The sequence below is a fragment of the Balaenoptera musculus genome, chromosome 3 (genome assembly GCF_009873245.2).
Source record: "Balaenoptera musculus isolate JJ_BM4_2016_0621 chromosome 3, mBalMus1.pri.v3, whole genome shotgun sequence".
NCBI classification, from domain to species: Eukaryota; Metazoa; Chordata; class Mammalia; order Artiodactyla; family Balaenopteridae; genus Balaenoptera; species Balaenoptera musculus.
In genome coordinates, this window is record NC_045787.1 from 44,860,270 (window position 1) to 44,881,850 (window position 21,581).

The window sequence follows — 21,581 nt, forward strand, 5'->3', positions numbered from 1 at the left end:
ACAGAAAAAAATAAGCTAACTCCCCCAACAATGCAAATATGGAAGTTAAGGAGCACCTGGTGACCATAAATGCATATCTTTATGAGTCTGACAATTTACATACAGTTCACACAATCAGCAAGTTTGATAAATATGATTATGACTCTCAAGTTGAAACAAATACTCTTTCCTAGGAGCAAAGAATTGTTATTGAGCATATGGTATTAATTTTCTTGCCAACTTATGCTTGTAAAACTGAATCAGTGCTTCGCCTTAAAAATGCCAAATAACTCAGATTTTAGAATCATACATACGAGCTATCAGCTCTGTTTCTCCCCACCCTGTCATTTCCCTCTTCTAAAGCTCAAACAAGATAGTATGATTGACACAAATAAAAGCCAAAGTCATTATCTTTCTTACTGCTCTATGGTCTTATCTACAACGCAGCATTTCTATATTTTACAAAAGATACCATAATTTGAAGCGATAATATAACCCAAAGTACTAATCTACAACATATGTATTAGGTGAAACATACTATTATTGCTGGAGTTGCCACCAATATGAAAACATGCTAACAACTAAATATAGGTTTATTTCCAATCTGGTGTTAAGAGCTAGAATTTTAAATATAATAAAAATTGGGTTCAAAACTGCATGACTATTGGTCAAGTTATTTAACGTCTCAGGTTTCTTATTTGTAAAGTTGTGAGAGTTTTTATAGGGCTCTTCTGAGTATTAAAAAGGCATTATATACAAAACTCTTAGCATAATGTCTACATAAAGTTAACAGTTAACAGAACGATAACTAATACTGGCTAGCTGTTAGAGAACTGAAGTTTTCAATAAATGAAGGAGTTGTCCTTAAGGTGCATTCAATGCAACCATGATTTTTAACAATTCTTTTTTGTCACTTTGCTTTTCTAGGGGAAAAATTTCCCCCATTTTTCTCCCATTTGTTTTGATTTGTACAAGAGAGTTGTAGGCAGCTGGAGCAGTTACGCCATACTGTACATGCGTAAGTCCGACAGCTGATTTTCAAGATTTGGCAAGAATTCCCAGTAATTTACTGTCTCAGACACACCTGAGGGCTACCATGTGCCTAGGATCAGTCAGTTGCACTAGGACACTGCCTCAGGGCTAGGACAGGAGACTCGGGGATGGCAAGGGCCAAGAGCATGCCCTTCCACCCATCAGACACCTGCCCCTCCCCCACCCGGAGGCAGCCACGTTCCGCCTGTAGGTCAGAGGAGGTGCTCTTTCTTGCACAAGAAGAGCAAAGCCCAAAACCATCTTGGTAGTGCGGGTTTTTACCCAAACTTCTTAGCAGCCCTGAATTCCAAAAAATATTCTGAAGCAGAGTTGCTGTTTCCTGAGTGAGCATCTGAATCTTCTGTGGAGTTTGATGAGACCTAGGGGATGAATATTCTGTCCTCCAAAAATATCTGATTCTATCTCCTTTAACCTCTTCTTCTCACGTCCATCTCCCTGCTTGTCGTCTTTCTTTCCATCTGTATAACTAGGTCACAGATTTAAAAATCAACGCAACAAACGAGCGTGCACAACAACGCTCACTGCAGTACGTACTGCCTGTAATACAAGAAACGTCCATCAATAGGAAACTAATTAAATAAGAAATTTGACATACATGGTACGTGGTGATTTAAGAATATTGGTATAGATTTATATGTACTGGAATGTAATACTACATATTCTCCAAAACATATCAAATACAGAAGTCAGTCTTAGAAAAGCATGTGTAGTATACCACTTTTGATTTTAAACATTTCCACAATTCAAATAACTGAATATTCAGCTAAAAATTCTGGAAGGTTATACACCAAATTGTATCCATCGTTAAGTGGTTCCTTCAAGGAAAGCAAGCCTAAAGGAGCATGGAGGAGGACTTTCCCATATTCCACAACGTTTTAAGTATTTTATGACATAAAAGTACTTACTTATTACTTATGTAATAAAACTATACATTAAAAGACAATCTCATGGTAGAAATATTAGGAAATACAGAAGAAGTAGAGAAAATAAAGAAAAAGCACGTATACTTCTACAACCCAGTGTTCATTACTGTTCAAAGTTAATATTTTTTCTATACATATATGCACACAGTAAATTTTTAAGCATAACTGGGTCTCATCTCATTGACCTGATATTCTAAAATGTTTGAAATATTGAATAAAGTGGATTTCTGTAAAGAAGCAGTATTAGGAACTGTTGGCTAAAGTAGGCTGTGGCTTCTTTCTGTACAACTTAAAGCTCAGCTGAAAACATGATGCGTAGATGGTGCTATAGTCACACACACACACACACACACACGTGTTTTCTATGTTCCCCATCCCAGTTGGGTTAGGGAAGCAGAAGACTGCCTGGAAGACTGCATTGTCTCAAGCTACTGACCTAATTCCTAGCGTTTCAGTCCATTTCCTGCATGACCTCAGAATGTGTCATTGTAAATTCCTTAATAAGACAGCAGTTGCACATTTTGGAATGTGGATTCTGATACGTGGTTCAAGTCAATGTTATGGACGCTCCACTGGACCTCTGTGGGCCTCAGTTTCCTCATCTCTAAACTGATCTCTACAGTCCCTTCCAGTGTAAACAGTGTGTAATTTACTAAAAACCACAAAGAATCATGCGGAACTGTCCACCACAATATAGCCTGCTCTGAGTTCTTAAACTAATCCTCAAAGCTGAACTTCCTGCAAAAATGACTTCACTCCTTCATGGTGTGGGATTTGTCTCCATTCTCTAGGATGCTTACCAGATGGTGAAGGAGTGTATCTCTCCATCTACCAACATTTTCGTATTGTTTTTTGCAATTCATTACCTAAAGTTGTTAAAAACAAAAACAAAAACAAAAACAAAACACAACCCTGTAAAAGCGAGTAGTCACCTGAAAATGTGGCTTTCTCCTTAGGAAAAACAGGGGCAAAACAGGGGTCCCAGACAGCTATCATGTGAGAGCAATGATACAGATGATCCCTGGTTTTGATCTTCTTTGAAGTTTATTGAAAACAAACTTGAATCTATACCAATCTTGACAGGCATGGAAGTCAGATTCACGAAGAGGAAATGTGAAGCTTCCCCAATGTTATGTTTAATCTTATAATACAGTCATGAAACTCATTATAATTCAAGATCTGTACTATTAATATGAAGGAGATGGTATATAAATTTATAATCTTACCCCCAATATAATTACGTGAAATCTTAAAAATAAAATTATAGCCTGATACTATCTGTCATTTTGAAGGGGCAGAATAACAAAAGTTTTCATCAACATCCCAAGAAGTTTATGTGCTAGACATTTTTAATGAAACAGTGATAGATTAATTTCAAGTAAATATTAATACTCAAATTATTGATTATTTTTATTGAAACTTCATTGTTTATAGAAAAATGAGGAGAAAGCATAGTCCTACCATCTCCAAGGATAATTCATGTTTTTAAATGCTGCCAGGTTATCCATAATATGAAAACTCATTTATGTTTTATTTGAAAAAAAATTTAAGTCATCAAAATAGATGGTGGGAGCCAATTATGGCTTAAACAATATTTTATAAAAACTAGAAAATTGTTGAGAAAAATGACTAGAGTATCAATCATTGGTGTTCCCTATGTCAGAAGGGAAAGTTGAATGCTGTCCTATCTTTAAGGAATAATAATTTCCTGCTGTTCAGTTTTGCTTTTTATACGTATGTATACATGATAAGAAGCAGAAAAATAGGTCTGTTTTTAGCAGTCGTGTATAAATTTTATTCAACATCAATTTCAAATTGTTTTGCTATCAATATTCTGAGTCCTTTGGGCAAAAATAAATCAGGTAAGAGAATTGGATTTATTTATCTGACCTATCTATTAAATTCAATCCTCTTGTATGTACTTCCTCTACCTTTGTCCATATGGTTATACAATTATCACTGGACGGCTGAATTACTAAACAGTTTTATATATCTTTTCCTCAAAATCAAATTATTCTACAATGGTCCCCTATAGTATAAAATTGAATCCACGATCTTTTTCCTACCATTCAACAATGTCCATGATGCATCCCAGCATGCTTATGAAAAAGTTGACAGTAAAGTAAGACTCCTAGTACAACAGGAATAGAAGAAGGGTTCCTTATTATGCTAGTGAATAGCTTTCATTCAATACCTATAATTAACAATGAAGCAAATCAGAAACAAGCCAAGGCTACCCACTGTCTCCAATTATTTAATGCTGCTCAGAAAATTCTAACCTAGGTAATTAAATAAGAAAACCAAATACAAAGTACAAAATGTTTGAAAGAAGGGTACAAAATTATATTTTCAGATGATAATTCTGTAACTCAAAATTTCAGGACAACCAACTAAAATATATAAGAAAGGCAGAACATTTTGATCTATAAGAAAGGCAGAACATTATAAAATACATATAGTACATGATAGGCTTTCTATATACCAGCAATAACCAGTTAGAAAATAGAGAAAGTATCCCATTTACAATAGCATAAAACATACAAAATATCTAGAAATAAATTTAATAAAAGATATTAAAGTCTTGTATAAATAAAACTATAAAACTTCACTGAAGGACATTTAAAAAAATGAGAAAAATATACATATATCTAATTTCCTGGATGGGAAGACTCAATATTATAAAGACAGATTAATCTATAACTTTAAGGCAATTAACTTTGCTTTAAATGTTAAAAGGTTCTTAACTACGCAATTTGATTTATGATACCTACTTTCTTCTTGAAGACATTTTTCTTGGAACTCTGTGGCAACTCTTTCTAATTTAGGCTGCCTGCTTTCTAGGCCTATTTCACTGTTGTCATCCTGGGATTTATTTTCGTAAGACAGCTGGGTTGGTTCCAGTGCCCTCTGTATCCTAGGTGAACTGTGTAGAATTCTTGTTGTTTTGTTGTGCTTGAATATATCTTTTAGCAATATATATATTTTTTCATTAGGAAGGATCTATAGGAAGTAAACTTGTAAACTTGAGCCCATATATTTTTTTTTTCAGTTGTAATTTCTTTCTTTTTTTTTTTTAAACATCTTTATTGGAGTGTAAAGCCCATATATGTCTAAATGCATCTTTAGTTTGTCCCAACACTTGATAGTTTGGCTATCAACTTAGGGCTCTGCTTAATCTACCTCAGAACTTTGAAACATTGCCTAGTCTGTCCCCGCTTCCAGCTTTGCTGATGAGAAGTCTGATACCTTTGAAAGATCCTTTGTTGTTCTCTAGAACCTTTTAGGATCAATTTCTCATCCTTGGAATTCCAAAATTTTATCAGCATGTGTCTCAGTTTGTTTTCTTTTCCCCTGTCGGGCATTGGATGAACCTTTCAATCTGAGGACTTGAATCACTCTTCATGTCAAGGGGTTTTTGTTTGTTTGTTTGTTTGTTTTTTCCAATTATTTTTTTCCTGTTTCTTCTCACTTCCCTACTTCCATCTCACTCTTCCTATCTCTTTTCTACCATATTTTGTATCCCTCTCTTTTTGTTCTATATTCTGTGAGATTTTGTTTGACTAATTCAGTCTGCAAGCACACTCAGTCTTTTATCCAATCTTCCTATTTTTTTCAGCATCCTGCTCCTATTTCACAGAAACCTGAGCATACTTAATGAATGTACTCTTCCTCTAATCTCTCTGAAAATTTAATATTTTAAGGGTTTTTTCCTATACCTTTTATCATCTCTGTTTCTTCTGGAAACAGAAGACAAAATTTTCTTTAGAAAAATACATTTGTTTTGTTCACTCATTAGTTTCTTTTTGTTCTTGCTATTGGTTTTCTTCAAATGTCTCGTGATCCTTTGTTGACTGTGAATATTTATAATTTAAGAACTAGGAGTTTCTCAGGAGTTTCATAAGTAGTTGTGTACCACTTGTAAACTGCTTAATTAGCAACTTAATGCAATTTCAATCAAAATTCTAGTAGGATTTTTTTGGGAGGGCTTCACAAATTGATTATAAAATTAATTTTTATAATTTTTAAAGTAATATTTATAAATTAGCAAGACCAAGTGGGAATAACTGGAAAATTGTGAAAAATAAGATTAATTAAGAGGGCACATGTTCTCCCAGATACTAAAATGTACTTTTTATACATACTAATTATACCATGGTGCTTTTTATATAGGAACAGGCTATAAAGATTAAAAACAGAACCAGCCATCCTTAAAATCAGTAAAATATAGAAGCGACATCTCAAGCCAATAAGGAAACTATGGATTATTTAATAAATAGTGTTCTGAAAATCTAGGAAGCCTAGGTAAAGACTATCAGAGCACTGACTTACAATAAAATATATTCCATAATTATTAAAAATTTAAACATGTAATTAAATCCATAAAGGACTTAAGTAAAACACAGGTATGTATATTGGGGTAGGAAAAGACTTGCTAAGGATATAGAAAATATATCTATATACTTTAATATATTTATATATAGGCTATATATAAACAGTTTAAAACTTGTTTATTAAAATAAAGTATCCATAAATGGGAAAATATAAATGGGGCTGGGATGGTAGGAGAACAAAGAATAAAATATTCAGAGATAGTTAAAAACAATCTTGTATATATAAAATCATTCTGACTTTTGCAAGGGCATCTATACAGGAGAGTAAAAAATAAACAAGTTAATGAAGAATGAACTCTTATTGTCCCCATTTTACACGTGAGAAAACTGAGGCTCAGAGGTTATATAACTTGTTGAGGATCACATAGCTAAAAGTGGGGAGCTGGGATTTGAACCTAAGGAGTTCGGTTTCAGAGCCCATCTTTTAGCCCTGTGCTGTCCTGCCTACTCCAGCCAACCCTCTTGTACACATTTTACATCTCTTAGAAGACTTTGCTTATAATGTCTCCCAACCCAGAATCTATACCTCTTCCTTTCTTTCTGCCCTACCTCTTCCGTTTGTTTTTCCATACCCAGTTCAATTACCTTCTCCACACAGGTTTTCCAACAATTCAGACCTTCTTGGAATTCTCTCCTACCTTGGATTTGGGAACCACTCTCCTGATTTTCTGCCTACTTCTCAGTCACTCTTTTTCAATCTCTTTATTGGATTCATCTTTCTCTACACTTTTCTCACCCTACTCATGGCCCCTGTGAGTAAATTACCCCCAAAACTGCAATATCTACCTACTTATGTTCTGAAAACTACAGTTTAAATTGCTCTTCCACATTCCAGAAATCTCCACCTGAATGTGCACAGACACTTCACACTCCGTATTTCCAACACTGGCACTTACTCTGTCTGCTACCTTGCTATGGAGAGACCTCTTACTGAGATGCCACAATCACTCACCCAGTTATTGAAGCCAGAAATCCAAGCATGCTCCTTGAGTCCTCTCTCTCTCAAGCTCAAACCCCTGGACATCACTAAGTTCTGACTGTTTTACCTCATAAATAACTATTGGATTTATTTCTTCTCTTCTAAATTCCCTTAGTTCAAGTCCTCTTTGTTTCGTGTGTGATGATTGCAGTTTTCCTGGTGCCTGTCTTTCCCCTATTCACCCTGATTCTATCTCCATATCAGCATTTCTCAAATTTAAGAGGTCACAGATTTCTAAGTACACTTTACAACTCTCAGAGGCTTATGCTGCCTATATGAGAAATTTTGTAGCTAAAAGTTACACACCTTGACAATTCCAATGCACTCAATACGTGTTTGTTAAATGGACCAATGACTTCTATCTGTATTTATCTTTCTTTTTTCTACTGCATTTCATTCATTCATTCATTCATTCATTCACTAATAATCATTTACTTGTTAGTGTGAGTGAACACAAAGATGAATTAGACATCATCCTGGCCCCTATAGAGCATATTTTTTTTTCTCTAATCATTTAGTCATGTAGGGCTTAGCTTCAAAAGAATAGCAAGAACTCATCATAATATCTTCTCTGCTCCTCACAGTTCTTAGACCATTGTAGAAATTCAATCCATATTTGTGGAATAGCCTTATTTTGCCTTTAGGCGATGCCTATTAATGTATACTTACATCAGAAGACCCTGCTGCGTGGAAACCCCGAGTGTCACACTTCAAGCAATTGTGGCAACTTATAGATTTTCTGGCGTAAATGTACTAAGTGGGCTGGAGGATGGAATTATGAGTTCAGAAAAGAAACAGAGGCTGTGCATGATTTCAGGTTATCAGCTTAGCTCTGAGGGTGATATGGTTTCATCAAGATAAATAGACTAATCTGTACTGAGTTCTAGTCAACATTATGTATTAGTTTTACAATGTTTAGGGATTTTTTAGGGATTAATTATTCTATATTTATAGATAAAGAAATCAAAGTTATCAATCTAGGCTGATAGGTATGATTACAAAAATCACTTATAGCTCTGGCAGCTCTACCTCTTATTTCTGGTAACATGTTATTGCTCTTTAAGAGTAAATAATCAGAAAAGATCGCAACAGAGCTAACATTTATTGAGCACTTATATTGGATAAGCTCAGTTTTTAGCACCTTTATAGGTATTAATTCACTGAATCCTCACCACAACTCTTATTATACCCATTTTATTGCTGGAGAAACTGAGACATAGAGAGCCTTAGTGATTTTCCCAGGGTAACTCAGCTAGTTAGCGTGGAGCTGGAATTTAAGCACAGATAATCTGTACTTTTTACAATTGTACTGTGATGCCTATAAAAGCAGTACTGGATGGATTGTTACAAAACCAGGTCTTTAATCTTGAATTCACCATATAAATAATAGTGAAATAAATTTAAGGATGTCATTTGATTATTTGAGTTTCAGTGTCCTTGCACTCCTTACAGCCTATGAGGAGAAGCCTTTACATAGTCTTTTATAAACTGAAAAGTGTCATAAATTCAAGGATTTTATTTTTTACAGTACATTAAATCATTTTAAAGAGTCTGAAAAAAAAGAGTCTTCGAGAAAAGTCCACATGAAGGCAGAGATGAGGTGAGACACCAGCATGGAATGTTTAAGCTCCCACTAAACATATTAAGCTACATGTTTTATTGCTAAACCCAAGGGAGAGATTCGATGGGAGGAGAGTAGGAAGCAAGAAGGTAGGAAGCCTGGCTATTTATTTAGAGAGGAATATAAATTATTTTCTCGATCAGTTTAAGAACGTTAACAATTACTATAGGATAAGCAGAGTTAAAGGGGTTTAGAGAAGGAGTTAAACTATAAAAATACAGTCAAATTGTTAAAAATTATCAGAAACATCTGTAAAATCATATATAGTTTCATCATATATCTTTCTTTTAAAAAATTCATGTTCTAGGTAATTGGTGTTAGCAATCGGGTGATGAACACTGCTCATGTTTTATGCATAGAACAATTGGTGCCATGTCTAATGCATTTGGCATTAGCCTAGGAGTTAAAAAACCTGAGTTCTGTGCACAGCTTGGGTCCATGTCGATAAAGAAGCAGCCATCTCCCTCTGGCGAGATCTGTCTCCTCCAGTGACAAGGAGCATGTTAACGCCCTGGCCATCTCTCTATCTCAAAAGGATGTTCTGAAGATTGGTAAGACAATGTAAAGTTCTTTAAACTCTTTATAAGATAAGCCATACACAGACATACTGGCCTGAGAAGCACTACTACCATCTCTTTTATACACAAGAGCAACAATAAGGAAAAATATCTCAAAGGCAGTCCCAAATTATAAAAATGTTGAGAAGGGATGCAAAATATTATAGAATAGGAAACAATAACAATGACACGGAATCCAAACTAATATTTGCATTCTATATACTACAGATTCTCAGAAGTTTCCATCATTGAGTCCTCTAGAGTATTATTAGCCTTTCTCATTGACAGGTTGTGGCACATATTGTATCTATGGGGCCTTTGGTTTCCTAAAAGGTGCTTGAAAATGCCTTTTAGAAAACACTTGTCATGAAGAAGCATAACAACAACAAAAAGAAAGTTCAAATATCCACTAAACATATGAAAGAACACTCACCCTCATTAGTAATCAGGGAAATGCAATGATCTCATTATAAAATCTCCATATTTGAAACAAATTAGAAAGTCTGACAATACAATGTGTTTTTTGGCTAAGATGTGGAGCTACAGGAATTCTCATACACTTTTTATGCACTTTATCAAATACTTTCCCCTTACATAGCAAGGTTAAAGACATGCATGGCCCAAGATTCCATTTCTTGGTATATTCCCCCACAGAAATGCATGTTAATAAGCACTAAGATACATGTAAATGAAAATTCATAATATCTTTATTCATAATATTTTCCAACTGGAAACTGCCCAACTTCCTAACAAGAGAAGATTGGACAAATAAACTGTGGTTACTTTATACAACAGAACACGATATAGTCATGAAAATGTGTGGTCCTCAGCTACATGCAATATTGATGAATATTACCAGTATAACATTGTGTAAAAGAAGCAAAACATGAAAGTATCCACAAGATGAGCCTATTTACATAAAATACAAAAACAAACTAAATTGAACTCCTTTGTTTTGGGATGGATGCATAAGTGGTAAACCATACCACAAAGACAAGCAGGAAAAGAAAAAATTAGGACAGTAGTTATCTCTTTGGAGATAGGAAACAGAAATAGGGTGCTTCAGAGGGATGATTAAAATAGATGTTTACTTTAAAATTATTGGTTAAATTAACACATGTTTTATGTACTTTTATAAATGTTTGTTATAGTTCATGATCTAAAAAGTTACAAAGATACTATGAAGCTATGGTAATCAAGGCGTGTGGTATTGGAGAAGGAACAAATAGATCAATGGAACAGAAGAGACAGCTCCCAAATAGATCCATATAAATACAGGCAACTGATCTTTGACAAAGAAGCATGATCTTCAACAAAGGCAATACAATGGAGGAAAGATGTTACTTTCAATAAATGGCACTGGAACAACTAGACATTGCAAAAAAATAAAAATAATAATCATCTAGACACAGACCTTATAAAATTAACTTCACAAAAATTAACTCAAAATGGGTAACAGACCTAAATGTAAAACACAAACTATAAAATTCCTAGAACAGAACATAGGAGAAAAACATGACCTTGCGTTTCATCGTGACTTTTTAGATACAACACTAAAGGCATAATCCATGAGAGAAATAATCGATAATCTAGACTTCATTAAAATTTAAAATTTCTCTTCTGTGAAAGACAATGTTAAGAGAATGAGAAGACAAGCCACAGACTGGGGAGAAAATATTTGCAAATGACATATCTGATAAAGAACCGTCATTCAGAACATACAAAGAAATCTTAAAACTCAACAGTAAGAGAACAAGTAAGTTGATTAAAAAATAGGTGAATTCCTTAAGAGGCACATTTCGTAAGCATATGAAAAGTGGCTCCAAATATGTCATCAGGGGGATGCAAGTTAAAACAATGATACCACTACACACCTATTAGAATGGCCAAAGTCTGTAACTCTGTCAACGCCAAATGCTGGTGAGGAGGTGGAGAAGCAACAGGAACTCTCATTCATTGCTGGTGGAAATGCAAAATGGTTTGGCCACTTTGGAAGACAGTGTGGCAGTTTCTTACAAAACTAAACATACTTTTACCATGTGATCCAGCCATAGCACTACTTGGTAGTTATCCCCCAAACACTGAAAACTTATGTCCACACAAAAATCTGTACATATATGTTTATTGCAGCCTTATTCATAATTGCCAAAACTTGGAAGCACTAAGCTATCCTTCAGTAGGTGAGTGGATCAATAAACTGTGGTACATCCAGACAATGGAGTATTATTCAGCGCTAAAAAGAAATGAGCTCTCAAGCCATGGAAAAACATGGAGGAACCTTAAATATATATTACTAAGTGAAAGAAGCCAAACTGAAAAGGTTACATGCTGTATGATTCCAGCTATATGACGTTCTGGAAAAGACAAAAACTATAGAGACAGCATTAAAAAGATCAGTGGTTGTCAGTGGGGGAAGGGAGGGGAGGAAGGCATCACAGGTGGAACACAGAGGATTTTTAGGGCAGTGAGAATACTGTGTATGAAAGTATAATGGTGGATACACGTCATTATACATTTCTCCCAACCCAAGAGTGAGCCCTAATGTAAACTGTGGACTTTGGGTGATAATGATGTATCAGTGTAGGTTCATAAGTTGTAACAAATGTACCACTCTGGTGGGGGTGGGTTGATAATAGGGAGGCTATGCATGTATGGGGGTAGGGGGTACATGGGAAATCTCTTCCACTCAATTCTGCTGTCAACCTAAAACTGCTCTAAAAAATAAAGTCTATTTAAAAAACAAAAAATAAAAACAAAAGACAAAAACCTGAACACATGTGGCTTCCTGGAAGTTCACAAAAATTTTACAAAGCCTAAAAAAGATTAATTTGTGGAAACTTTTAGTTCTATTTCATCTGTATAAGTGCTGATGAAGACCACCTGGTGAATGATTTAGAGGTTTAACATAAAGAGTCTCCTTAAATAATATGTACTTGTGGAGGAAAAAAACCCCGAAGTCAAAATTGCAAAAGGGAAAGCACTGAAGACTTTTCTCTCCAAAACTGCCAAGCAAGTCTGGTTTAACTGAAATTGATGGCAAAGACAACAGAGCACACAATTGAATTTTAATCTTCATGATCTCTAAGCTATATTTGAAACATAAACATACGTGTGAGAGTTCTTCAAGATGTTGGACATGAATCTGTTTTCATAATTCAAAAGCATGCTTTGCTTATGAATCTCTTTTAACAAGCTTTGGTGGGGGATTCTTTTCTTCCAGATGTTTGGTGTTGTACAGACGCAACCTCCATCTCTCTACATATGATTTAAAACACAGTTGGTGGGGTGGGCTGAATTGGGAGATTGGTACTGACATATATACACTATTGATACTATGCATAAAATAGATAACTAATGAGAACCTACTGTATAGCACAGGGAACTCTACTCAGTGCTCTGCTGTGACCTAAATGAGAAGGAAATCCAAAAAAGAAGAGATATACGTATACATATAGCTGATTCACTTTGCTGTACAGTATAAACTAACACGATATCGTAAAGCAACTATATGCCAATGAATATTTTTTTAAAAACCACAGTTGTAAAGAGCATATTTATTTTACAAAATGGTAAGAGGACAGAATTCAAATAGATGGTCTATAGGTTTGTAAAATGATGAATACCTAAGTCTCATAAAGTCCTACAGATAGTATCTATTCATCTGAAGAAAGTTCTCTTACTACTTTTCAAACCTGAAAGAATTTTCTAGTTTTAAAGCATTATTAAATAGGCCAATTAATAAATTTGGTAGAAAAGAAAATCTCCTAAATCATAGACATGAAAAATATTTTTTTCTGATACATTTTCATTTAAAATCCCTGTTTAAGCAATTTACAGGAGGCAAGATAGTTTAGTGGTTGAGAGGATGGTCTCTGGAGTCAGACTTGGATTTAAATCCCAGCTCTACCATTTACTAACTTAGACAAGTCATATTACCTCTCTATGCCTCAGTGCCTACCTCCTGGTGTTCTTACAAGGACAAAAATAAATGTCCTGCGTAAAGAACTTTTTGCAAAACTCCAAGCACATAATGAGCACTCAATAAATGTTAGCTATCATCAGCAGCAGGACCTTCTAGAATCTTGCTGATCTTTCATCCAACTTGTTTGATCACTTTTTTTCTAAGTCCTCTTCCAAGCCACCTTCCTCCTCAGCTATAGTTTCCCTGGATTTCTAGCAAAGATGGGGAAACTATACATGCTTATCTTCTCTTTCTGACACCTCACTAAAATGAAAGTAAGGGAATAAAAACACACAAATCCACAAAGGCATAGATAATGAGGGAGGAGAGATCATCAAAGGAGAAACTTCAACGATTTTTAGAAAGGAGAGAGTGGATGAGAAGTAGAAACTGCCTTAGCACAATTGAGAAGATGATTACAGAGAGCAAATTCCAAGGGAAAGTGAACCAACACGTTCTGCCCAACCCAGAGATGCAGAGCTTAGAGGCAGCATACACTAAGTAAGGCAGGAGTTTAGTGAGAGGCTGAAAGTACATTAAAATTATATGGAGACTTTGGATCCCAACTATTTCCCTCTCCTGTAGGAGACTAAATCTTACCTTTTTTGGAGAAAATAAGCTAGAGAGACATCAAACTGAGGACATCAGGCACTGGGGCAAACAAGGTGACACCCAAGGTTGAAAAACAGATGCTTAACTGCGGAGTTCCCAGTAAGACATACAACCTCCCTATAAGCCATGTTCCCCAAACACTAGCAGTCAGGTATATGCCCTCAGTTGCGTATCTTCCAGGCAGAAATTGAAGAATCTTGTCATGATGGCACCTCAGAATTCCCAAAGAATAACGCAACTGAACAACCAATCATGCTATAGTGAAACTCTGCAGTTGACAAGCCCCATCCACGTTCAAAGAACTTTGGTGGTATATTTGTTGCTGTCATCATCGTTGTTGTTTGGTTGTCTTTGTGTTTGTGTGTGTGTGTGTGTGGTGTGTGAGATCTTTAAATACGAATGGACAGCCTCTTGAGGAAATTATCCAGAATAAAGAAGAGAGACTAGTATAAGCAGACCACATCAACTGAATAAAGAAATCCACAGGAAACAGAGGAAAACCTCTAAAGAACTATCATTTGTGTACGAAGATAATGCATTTCTGACATAAGAATAGATGCTGTTAAAAAGGCAACAGCAGAGGACAAGAAAGTACTGAAATTGAAAAAAAAAAATGGCCAAAATGAAAATTTTAATAGAAAGGTTGGAAGATAAATTTGAAGAAATTTCTATAAGGTATAACAAAACACCAAAGAGATGAAAAAGAAGAAGAAAAAAGTGAGGAGATTAAAGGATCTGATCTAGGAGGTCCAACATTCAACTAACAAATCCCAGGAAGAGAAAACAGAGAAAATGGAAAAGGTAAAATTATCGATAAACTAAGAAAAGAAAACAAATCCAGAATTAAAGGACCCGTATGTCTGGAGTGAAAAGATCTAGTGTGCGCCCAGGACAGCGGATGAACACCCAGACCAAGACAATTGATCAAGAAATGTAGAGATATCAGGGATGAAGAGAAGTTCATAAAATTTTTTTACAAAGAAAAATGGGTTTTGAATAGACAATGGGATGTCACCAATGTTAGAAAACAATGGAAGGGTGCTTGCAAAATGTTGAGAAAATATATTTGTAACTTACAATTCAATTACAGTTAAACCATGCCTGAGATGCCTGAGGATTCAAATGAAGGACTGTTGGAACCCAAGTAGGCACAAAAGATGCCCCAAGAGGGAATCTCAGAAGCTAGGTTTTATCCTCAACTTTGAAACTAAATGTAGAAACACAAGAATGAATGATGGGTACTCTTAGCACTTCTCTGAGACTCTGGAGTCCTGAGACAATTTCTTTTTTGCTAACATCATTGGGTCAGGGTTTCCAGAGGCTGAGCAAAGTGATGAACTCTGACCGACTTTGTGCTTCTGAAAAAGTGCACTATTATTTTCATACAGCTGATACCTCTGAAAAGATGGGTCAGTGAGCAATATGCAGTAAACAATGAAAGCCCAATACTCATTCTGAAGTCAGTTTTGCTTAGACTTTGTATATTACCAGCAAATTTTGCAAGTCATTAAAAAAATAAAAAAGAAGGACTTTTGCTAGTAACTAATGACCCAGCATTCAACTCTCTTGTATGGCAAAAGTGGAGAAGTGGCTGTTTATTTTTATGCTTATTAAGTTACAACGGAAACATTGTATTTACAATCCCATGATGTGGTGTTTTTAGATGCTAATTCTTACCTAAAAAGGAATGGGACAAAAAATAAACTAAGACAAAAAACCAAAACCCTCCTTGGTATGCTAGTATTCTTTTACAAAGGATCCAGGTTATCACAGTAATTGATGCCCTCTTTTACACTAGGGGTATTACTATATTAAGCGGCTAAAGGATAAACTTAGGTAACAGTGGAGCTATAGTTCTTTCAGAAATGAGATAATTCAATAGCTATGTGTGCCAAGAAAACTGAATGTATCTATTGTACCCTCTCATTATTTCTGGCCACCTACCAGCAGTCAGTAAACTTGGGTAACCACCTTCTTCTGATATCACTTCAAGTCTACTCTTGAGTTCTTCTGGTATTACCTCAGCTACCAGAAAAAAAAAAAAAAAATGAAGAAAATATTTTCTTCACTATGTATACAATATGCTCAACTGTTTATAACATTCAAGTTTTTCCCCCCTAATTTTCCATGCCATTTTTATAATTGGCTAAGACTGATAATAATAGATTAATAAGTATGAAATCATTTTAATAATCATTCCTACTTAAAATAAGGAGAGTTTCCAAAAACCAAACCTGAAACAGAATCCAGTCCAAGCTGTCAAACAGGCTATGCCAGTGGTTCTCAACTCATTCCTGATGAGGAATGATTGCTTTTTATTTCCCTTAAATGTTCTTTATTCATTTCACAAATGTTACTTAATTGTGTATCATGTACAAAGCACTGTGCTGGTTACTGCAGAGAAAAGTAAGAGGATGAAAACATCTAGTGTTTTCCTTCAAGACGGAGATAAGTGATCTGTGTGGCAGTCCGTTGTAGGGGCATTAAGTTGTGAACAAAGGCGGGCCCTAGCGATAGTTAACTTGATAATTAGTGTATATGTGGTTTGTTTGCCCTGCTCCCTTTGCTGTGGCAGTCTTTCTGAGCTATAAACAGACGTAACTGGCCTAGAGTTCAGGCATGCAGTAAGACTTCAGAATTTACTAGTTAGCTGTGATTGATCTGTCATGAAGTCCATACACAATGAGAAGTTGCTATCTCATGAAGAAATAGGCCTGTATCGCTAGTGAGCAATTGGTCGTTACGGATGCCCAGCATTCGGTTTTCCTTTCCTTGGAAAACAATACCCTGCTTCCCTTCAGGGGACCTCCTCACTGTTAGGTGGGGTCACTGTGATCGGTTGTAGTGTCTACAACCTTATTGTATGGGAGCTACTAGAGAGAGAAGCTCTTTTTTTGCTGTTGGATGAAAAACCTGGAAAGATACACTTCTAGGATTCTGACATTGGTGCTGTCCCCAGGTGTATGGAAACTGGGGATGAAGCCAAAAATGGAGAGAGTTCTGATAATAGGACCCATAGACTAAGCCTCATAAACAAGTCTAATCCAAATGGTACCCATACTTTACCTAAAACCTCACGGAACCCCATTAAGTGGAGAGATGAAGTCATCAATATACAACATGTAGGAGAAATGCAGCCAGGACATTTTACTGAGTGTGAAAACAAGTGTGTAACAACTGCTTATGGGTGTGTGATATGTCGATGTTGCTTTTTAAATTGACTAGAGAGTATGCTCAAGGGAATGGAAGAAACAGAGTTGGCTATCAATGAGGGGAAGTATTTCAGTAAATGTAAAAGTTCAAAATAGATTTTTTTTTTAATTTTATTTATTTATTTATTTATTTATTTATTTATTTATTTATTTATGGCTGTGTTGGGTCCTCGTTTCTGTGCGAGGGCTTTCTCTAGTTGCGGCAAGTGGGGGCCACTCTTCATCGCGGTGCATGGGCCTCTCACTATCACGGCCTCTCTCGTTGCGGAGCACAGGCTCCAGACGCGCAGGCTCAGCAATTGTGGCTCACGGGCCTAGTTGCTCCGTGGCATGTGGGATCTTCCCAGACCAGGGCTCGAACCCGTGTCCCCTGCATTGGCAGGCAGATTCTCAACCACTGCGCCACCAGGGAAGCCCAAAATAGATTTTTAAAAAAGAAATTTTCTCTCTCTGAAAGTGGATATGGAACTGGAAAATGACAAAGGTTGTGATTATTGACACACACAAGTCAACAAGCAAAACCAACCAAACAGGAAAACTTTAAGATATGTGAAAAGGGAAGCAACTCTTCTGATACCCCCAAAACACAACTTTACGAGACTGCCTGGGTTATGTCTTCTGACTGGTAAGTGATAACGTCATGTTGGTACTTTTATTTAAACCACAGCAACGTCTGTCCTCCTAAAAAACAGTTCCGGTACTTTAGAGAAGTACAATATGAAGTTTCAGACTAGTGCTGGGCTTAACAGAGCTTTAACAGATTTTCAAAACACCTGCACACTAGATTTCACAAATATCCCATCCCTCCTAACACCTCCACTCTGAACATACATGAAAACAAATCACAACAAAGCACTGTCATTGAAGAACACTATTACCTGCAAATTATAATCTGAGAAAGAGAGTCACTGAAGCAAAACTTAAAAACAGAATCGTATAATTATCTTAGGAGAGAATTTTTTTCTTACATATAAATTTTCTTCCCAATGAGTATGCACAAAAGCAACCTATGGGCACTCCTGTGGTTTCTTTTTAGACCTTGCCTGCTTATTTTAAAGAATAAAGGAGAAGAATCTGCTTAAAAGCCAAATGCACTGATAAATGTTTACCGATAAAATCTTCCAGATGGGACTACTTTCAAGGAAGATCAATTACAAGCCTCATGTCTCTCCTTTTAATGATATCCTTTAATGATCCCCTTCCTCTCCCAGAAAATTAAATCACAAAAACAACTTAGTCTGAGAATGACCCAGTAATCCTCATAATCACATTGCAATGACAGACAAGGAGATCAAAGCACAGGTGTACTGAAAACTAGAGGTTTCCATTCTGTTAAAATGTGGACTTGCTACAAACTAATATCAAAAGTACTTTTAGCTCCCCAAATCCCAACAACCTCCAATATTTTAAAAATTCTGTAGTTTCCTTGATTAATAAACTTCCCTTGATTTTCTCCCTCCCAGTTTGTACCAAACATTGGCAATTCTTTACATATTGTGGCTGTGTTTTCATAAATTCATTCATTAATTAATTTTAGATATTTGGTGAATTATGTTGCGCCTCATAGCACCAAAGACTTCCAGGTTTATTATAAACTATTGTCTCCAAAATTGCAAAGAGAGAACCTAGTGATGTAAAATTATATAAGGTAACCTGATACCAATACATTAGTTAGAAATTGAATTAGGTGGCTAGTAGTGGCTTCAATGAGAGAGGTTTATTTTTGTCTCATATGAAGAAAATTCAGAGGTAGGCCAAGGCTGAATGATGACACTATTTTCAGCAGAGAACCAGGCTCCTATTATCTTTCTGCTCCACCATCCTTAAGATATGCCTTGTATTCTTAAGACCATTCAGGTTGCAAGATGGCCACTGGTGCTCCAGTCATCACATGAACAATCCCAAGTCAATACTACAGGAAGAGGAGCAAGGGTAAAAGGGAGTGCTTCTGGGCAGGAGCTCCCTCTGCTTACATTTCATCAGCTACACCTATTTCTAAGGGAGGCTAAGAAATGTTGTCTTTTGGCTTGGCAGATGCCACCCAATATAATTAAGATTCACTTTGTAACCATCATTATACTGGTCACCAACTGAACAAATCTGTTGAGGATATTTAGTCATCATTAGCAGTCTCTGCCATACCATAGAATCGCTGATTTCTCAATATTGGGTGGAATTTGGTCTGATCCCTTGCTTACAGATAGAGAAACTGAGAACAGAAAGATTAAAAAGTTTTCCCCAAACTACAGAACCAGTTAGCCAAAGAACTAGGAGCAGAATTCACACACTTGATCTATCAGTAAAGATCTTGTCCTTTGCCAACAATGCAAACTCCAACGAGGTTAGTTCAGGAACTTCAGCTAACCAGCATGAATAATAACACATCTTAATTCCTGGGCCAGCCTGGTGACTCACACTGCAGGCTTTACGGTCATAACTGCTCACAAGCTGTAACATCCCCCCTCTTCGGTTATAAAGTGAGAAATCACCATATTTACCACAAGTCATATACGTGTTTATATTGTCACTAAATTACCAAGAAAATGAGAGCTATGCCTTATAATGTGACAGTTATGTTTGTAGGAAAGCAGAATGTTCCACATTCACGGGCAAAAATTGGTACTTGAACTTTATGAGTGGACTCCAGATCTTTTATGGTGGTGGCTTTTTAAGCACACACACAAACACATTATTATGGTGTCTCCTGAAATTGACATTCTCAAAATAGTGTCCACCATTACACAAAGGAGGTTTGAATGTTTTGAAGCCTTTTTTCTTTTAAACCATTGCTTCTAATCCTCTTATCTCTTCCTCCACTACAGTCATCAATCACTTCCTCACACTCTCCTCCCAGCAGCATTCTCAACCAAATATAACCATGATGGTAAGTCATTACTGTATACTTTCTTCAGCGCTTTGAACTACATAGGCTCCTGCTCTCATGTTTTACTTGTTTTATGGCTTAAGCATGTTGAGAGCAGGGTCTATACCATCTTTATTGTCCATAACACTCAGCATATGGTACAGATTCCAATTTTCTTTCACAATGTCATGCTTAGAACGTTTTAATGCTCTCCCCAACTGGTCTCCCTCCCTGTTTCCAGGGGCTTCACTGATCCTTTTTTCTCAGTCTCATTCACCGCCTGTTCCACCTAGGTCACCTAAGTGATTTAAGCTATACTTATATTTGGTGGTGCACCAAATCTGTAAATATAAGTTAAAAAATTTAGAAGGTGGCCTCCACCTGCATTCATACCTAATCTTATTCCTTTCCATTCCATCTGTTTGTACCCTATATACTACTAGCTACTCAGAAATAATCATCTCTTTTTTCACATGTCTGTGACTTTATAATGCTGTTCCCTGTCTGAAATGCCCTTCTTTCTTTTATTTATGGAGAGGTTCCAAATGGCCTCTAAGGTGTAAGTTAATTACTATCTGCAGTATGTATATCCAGCCTTTTCTAGAAGACAGGGAAGCTTGGACAGCAAACTTGAGTATATCTTTACAAGCACTTCCAGTATTACAGCTATTCTATTGAGTTTGGAAAAGCCTCTGAGTGTAGAGGTTGTGTTATTTCATCTCGCTGCGGGTCCCAGTTCTGACACACAGGAGATACTCAATAGTCTGCTAAATGAATAACTGTCAGTTTCCCTAACTAGCCTTGAATACTTTTCTTTCGAGTCTACCTGTTTGTCATAATAGATCTTGTCTCACTTGATTCTATATCCACAGAGGCTCGCATAATACTTAGATGTAAATATTGTCACATCTCTTTTGTTTTTCCAGTTAATCACTGGAGGCTTTCAGTAGGAAATCCAGTCTCGGCCTCCTTGAAAACTCCCCCTTCTTGGTATTCAGTCTAAAGTAGAGCCTTGCTTCTAAACTTCAGGTGGAGAGAGGACTGCCAATTAGCATGAAGGCTTCTGCCGTCGCCATGTGGTATCACAGCTGAACACTGGTCCTGTAAAGTTCTATGTCCTGCTGGTTCAGGACTCCCCTGGCTTCTAGGAGGGACCAGCCTCAAACTCCAAGACTGTAGCTCTTTGATCACTCTCGCTTATTTAGACAAAAATCAGCACTCATCATCAACCTTAGGTCATTGCCTAGAGCAGGCAGCTCAGGCTTCCCCTTCATCCTGATGTGTTAACCCCTTCAAGGCCTGTTGTATCAACATTCTCTCCTGACCACAGACCGCGTGACGCCACCTTGATCCATTTAATGTGTTTCCCTTACTTCTCATTTCAGAGAGAAAGTTGAGGGTTCAGTCCCTTTTTCTCCTAGTACACTCCC

General features: G+C 36.4%; 1 protein-coding gene across 12 annotated transcripts in view; it reads right to left on the reverse strand.

Moving 5' to 3' along the window:
- PDE4D (phosphodiesterase 4D) overlaps positions 1 to 21,581 on the reverse strand; it is a 1,110,708-nt gene that overhangs the window by 89,006 nt on the left and 1,000,121 nt on the right. For 8 of the 12 annotated variants that reach the window (XM_036845542.1, XM_036845543.1, XM_036845550.1 and 5 more), the window contains one exon: positions 16,021 to 16,101. The exons of the other annotated variants lie outside the window; for them this stretch is intronic. In XM_036845542.1, coding sequence (XP_036701437.1) covers positions 16,021 to 16,101 — 81 coding nt within the window. The remainder of the gene's footprint in view (positions 1 to 16,020; positions 16,102 to 21,581) is intronic. 12 annotated transcript variants of the gene reach the window in all.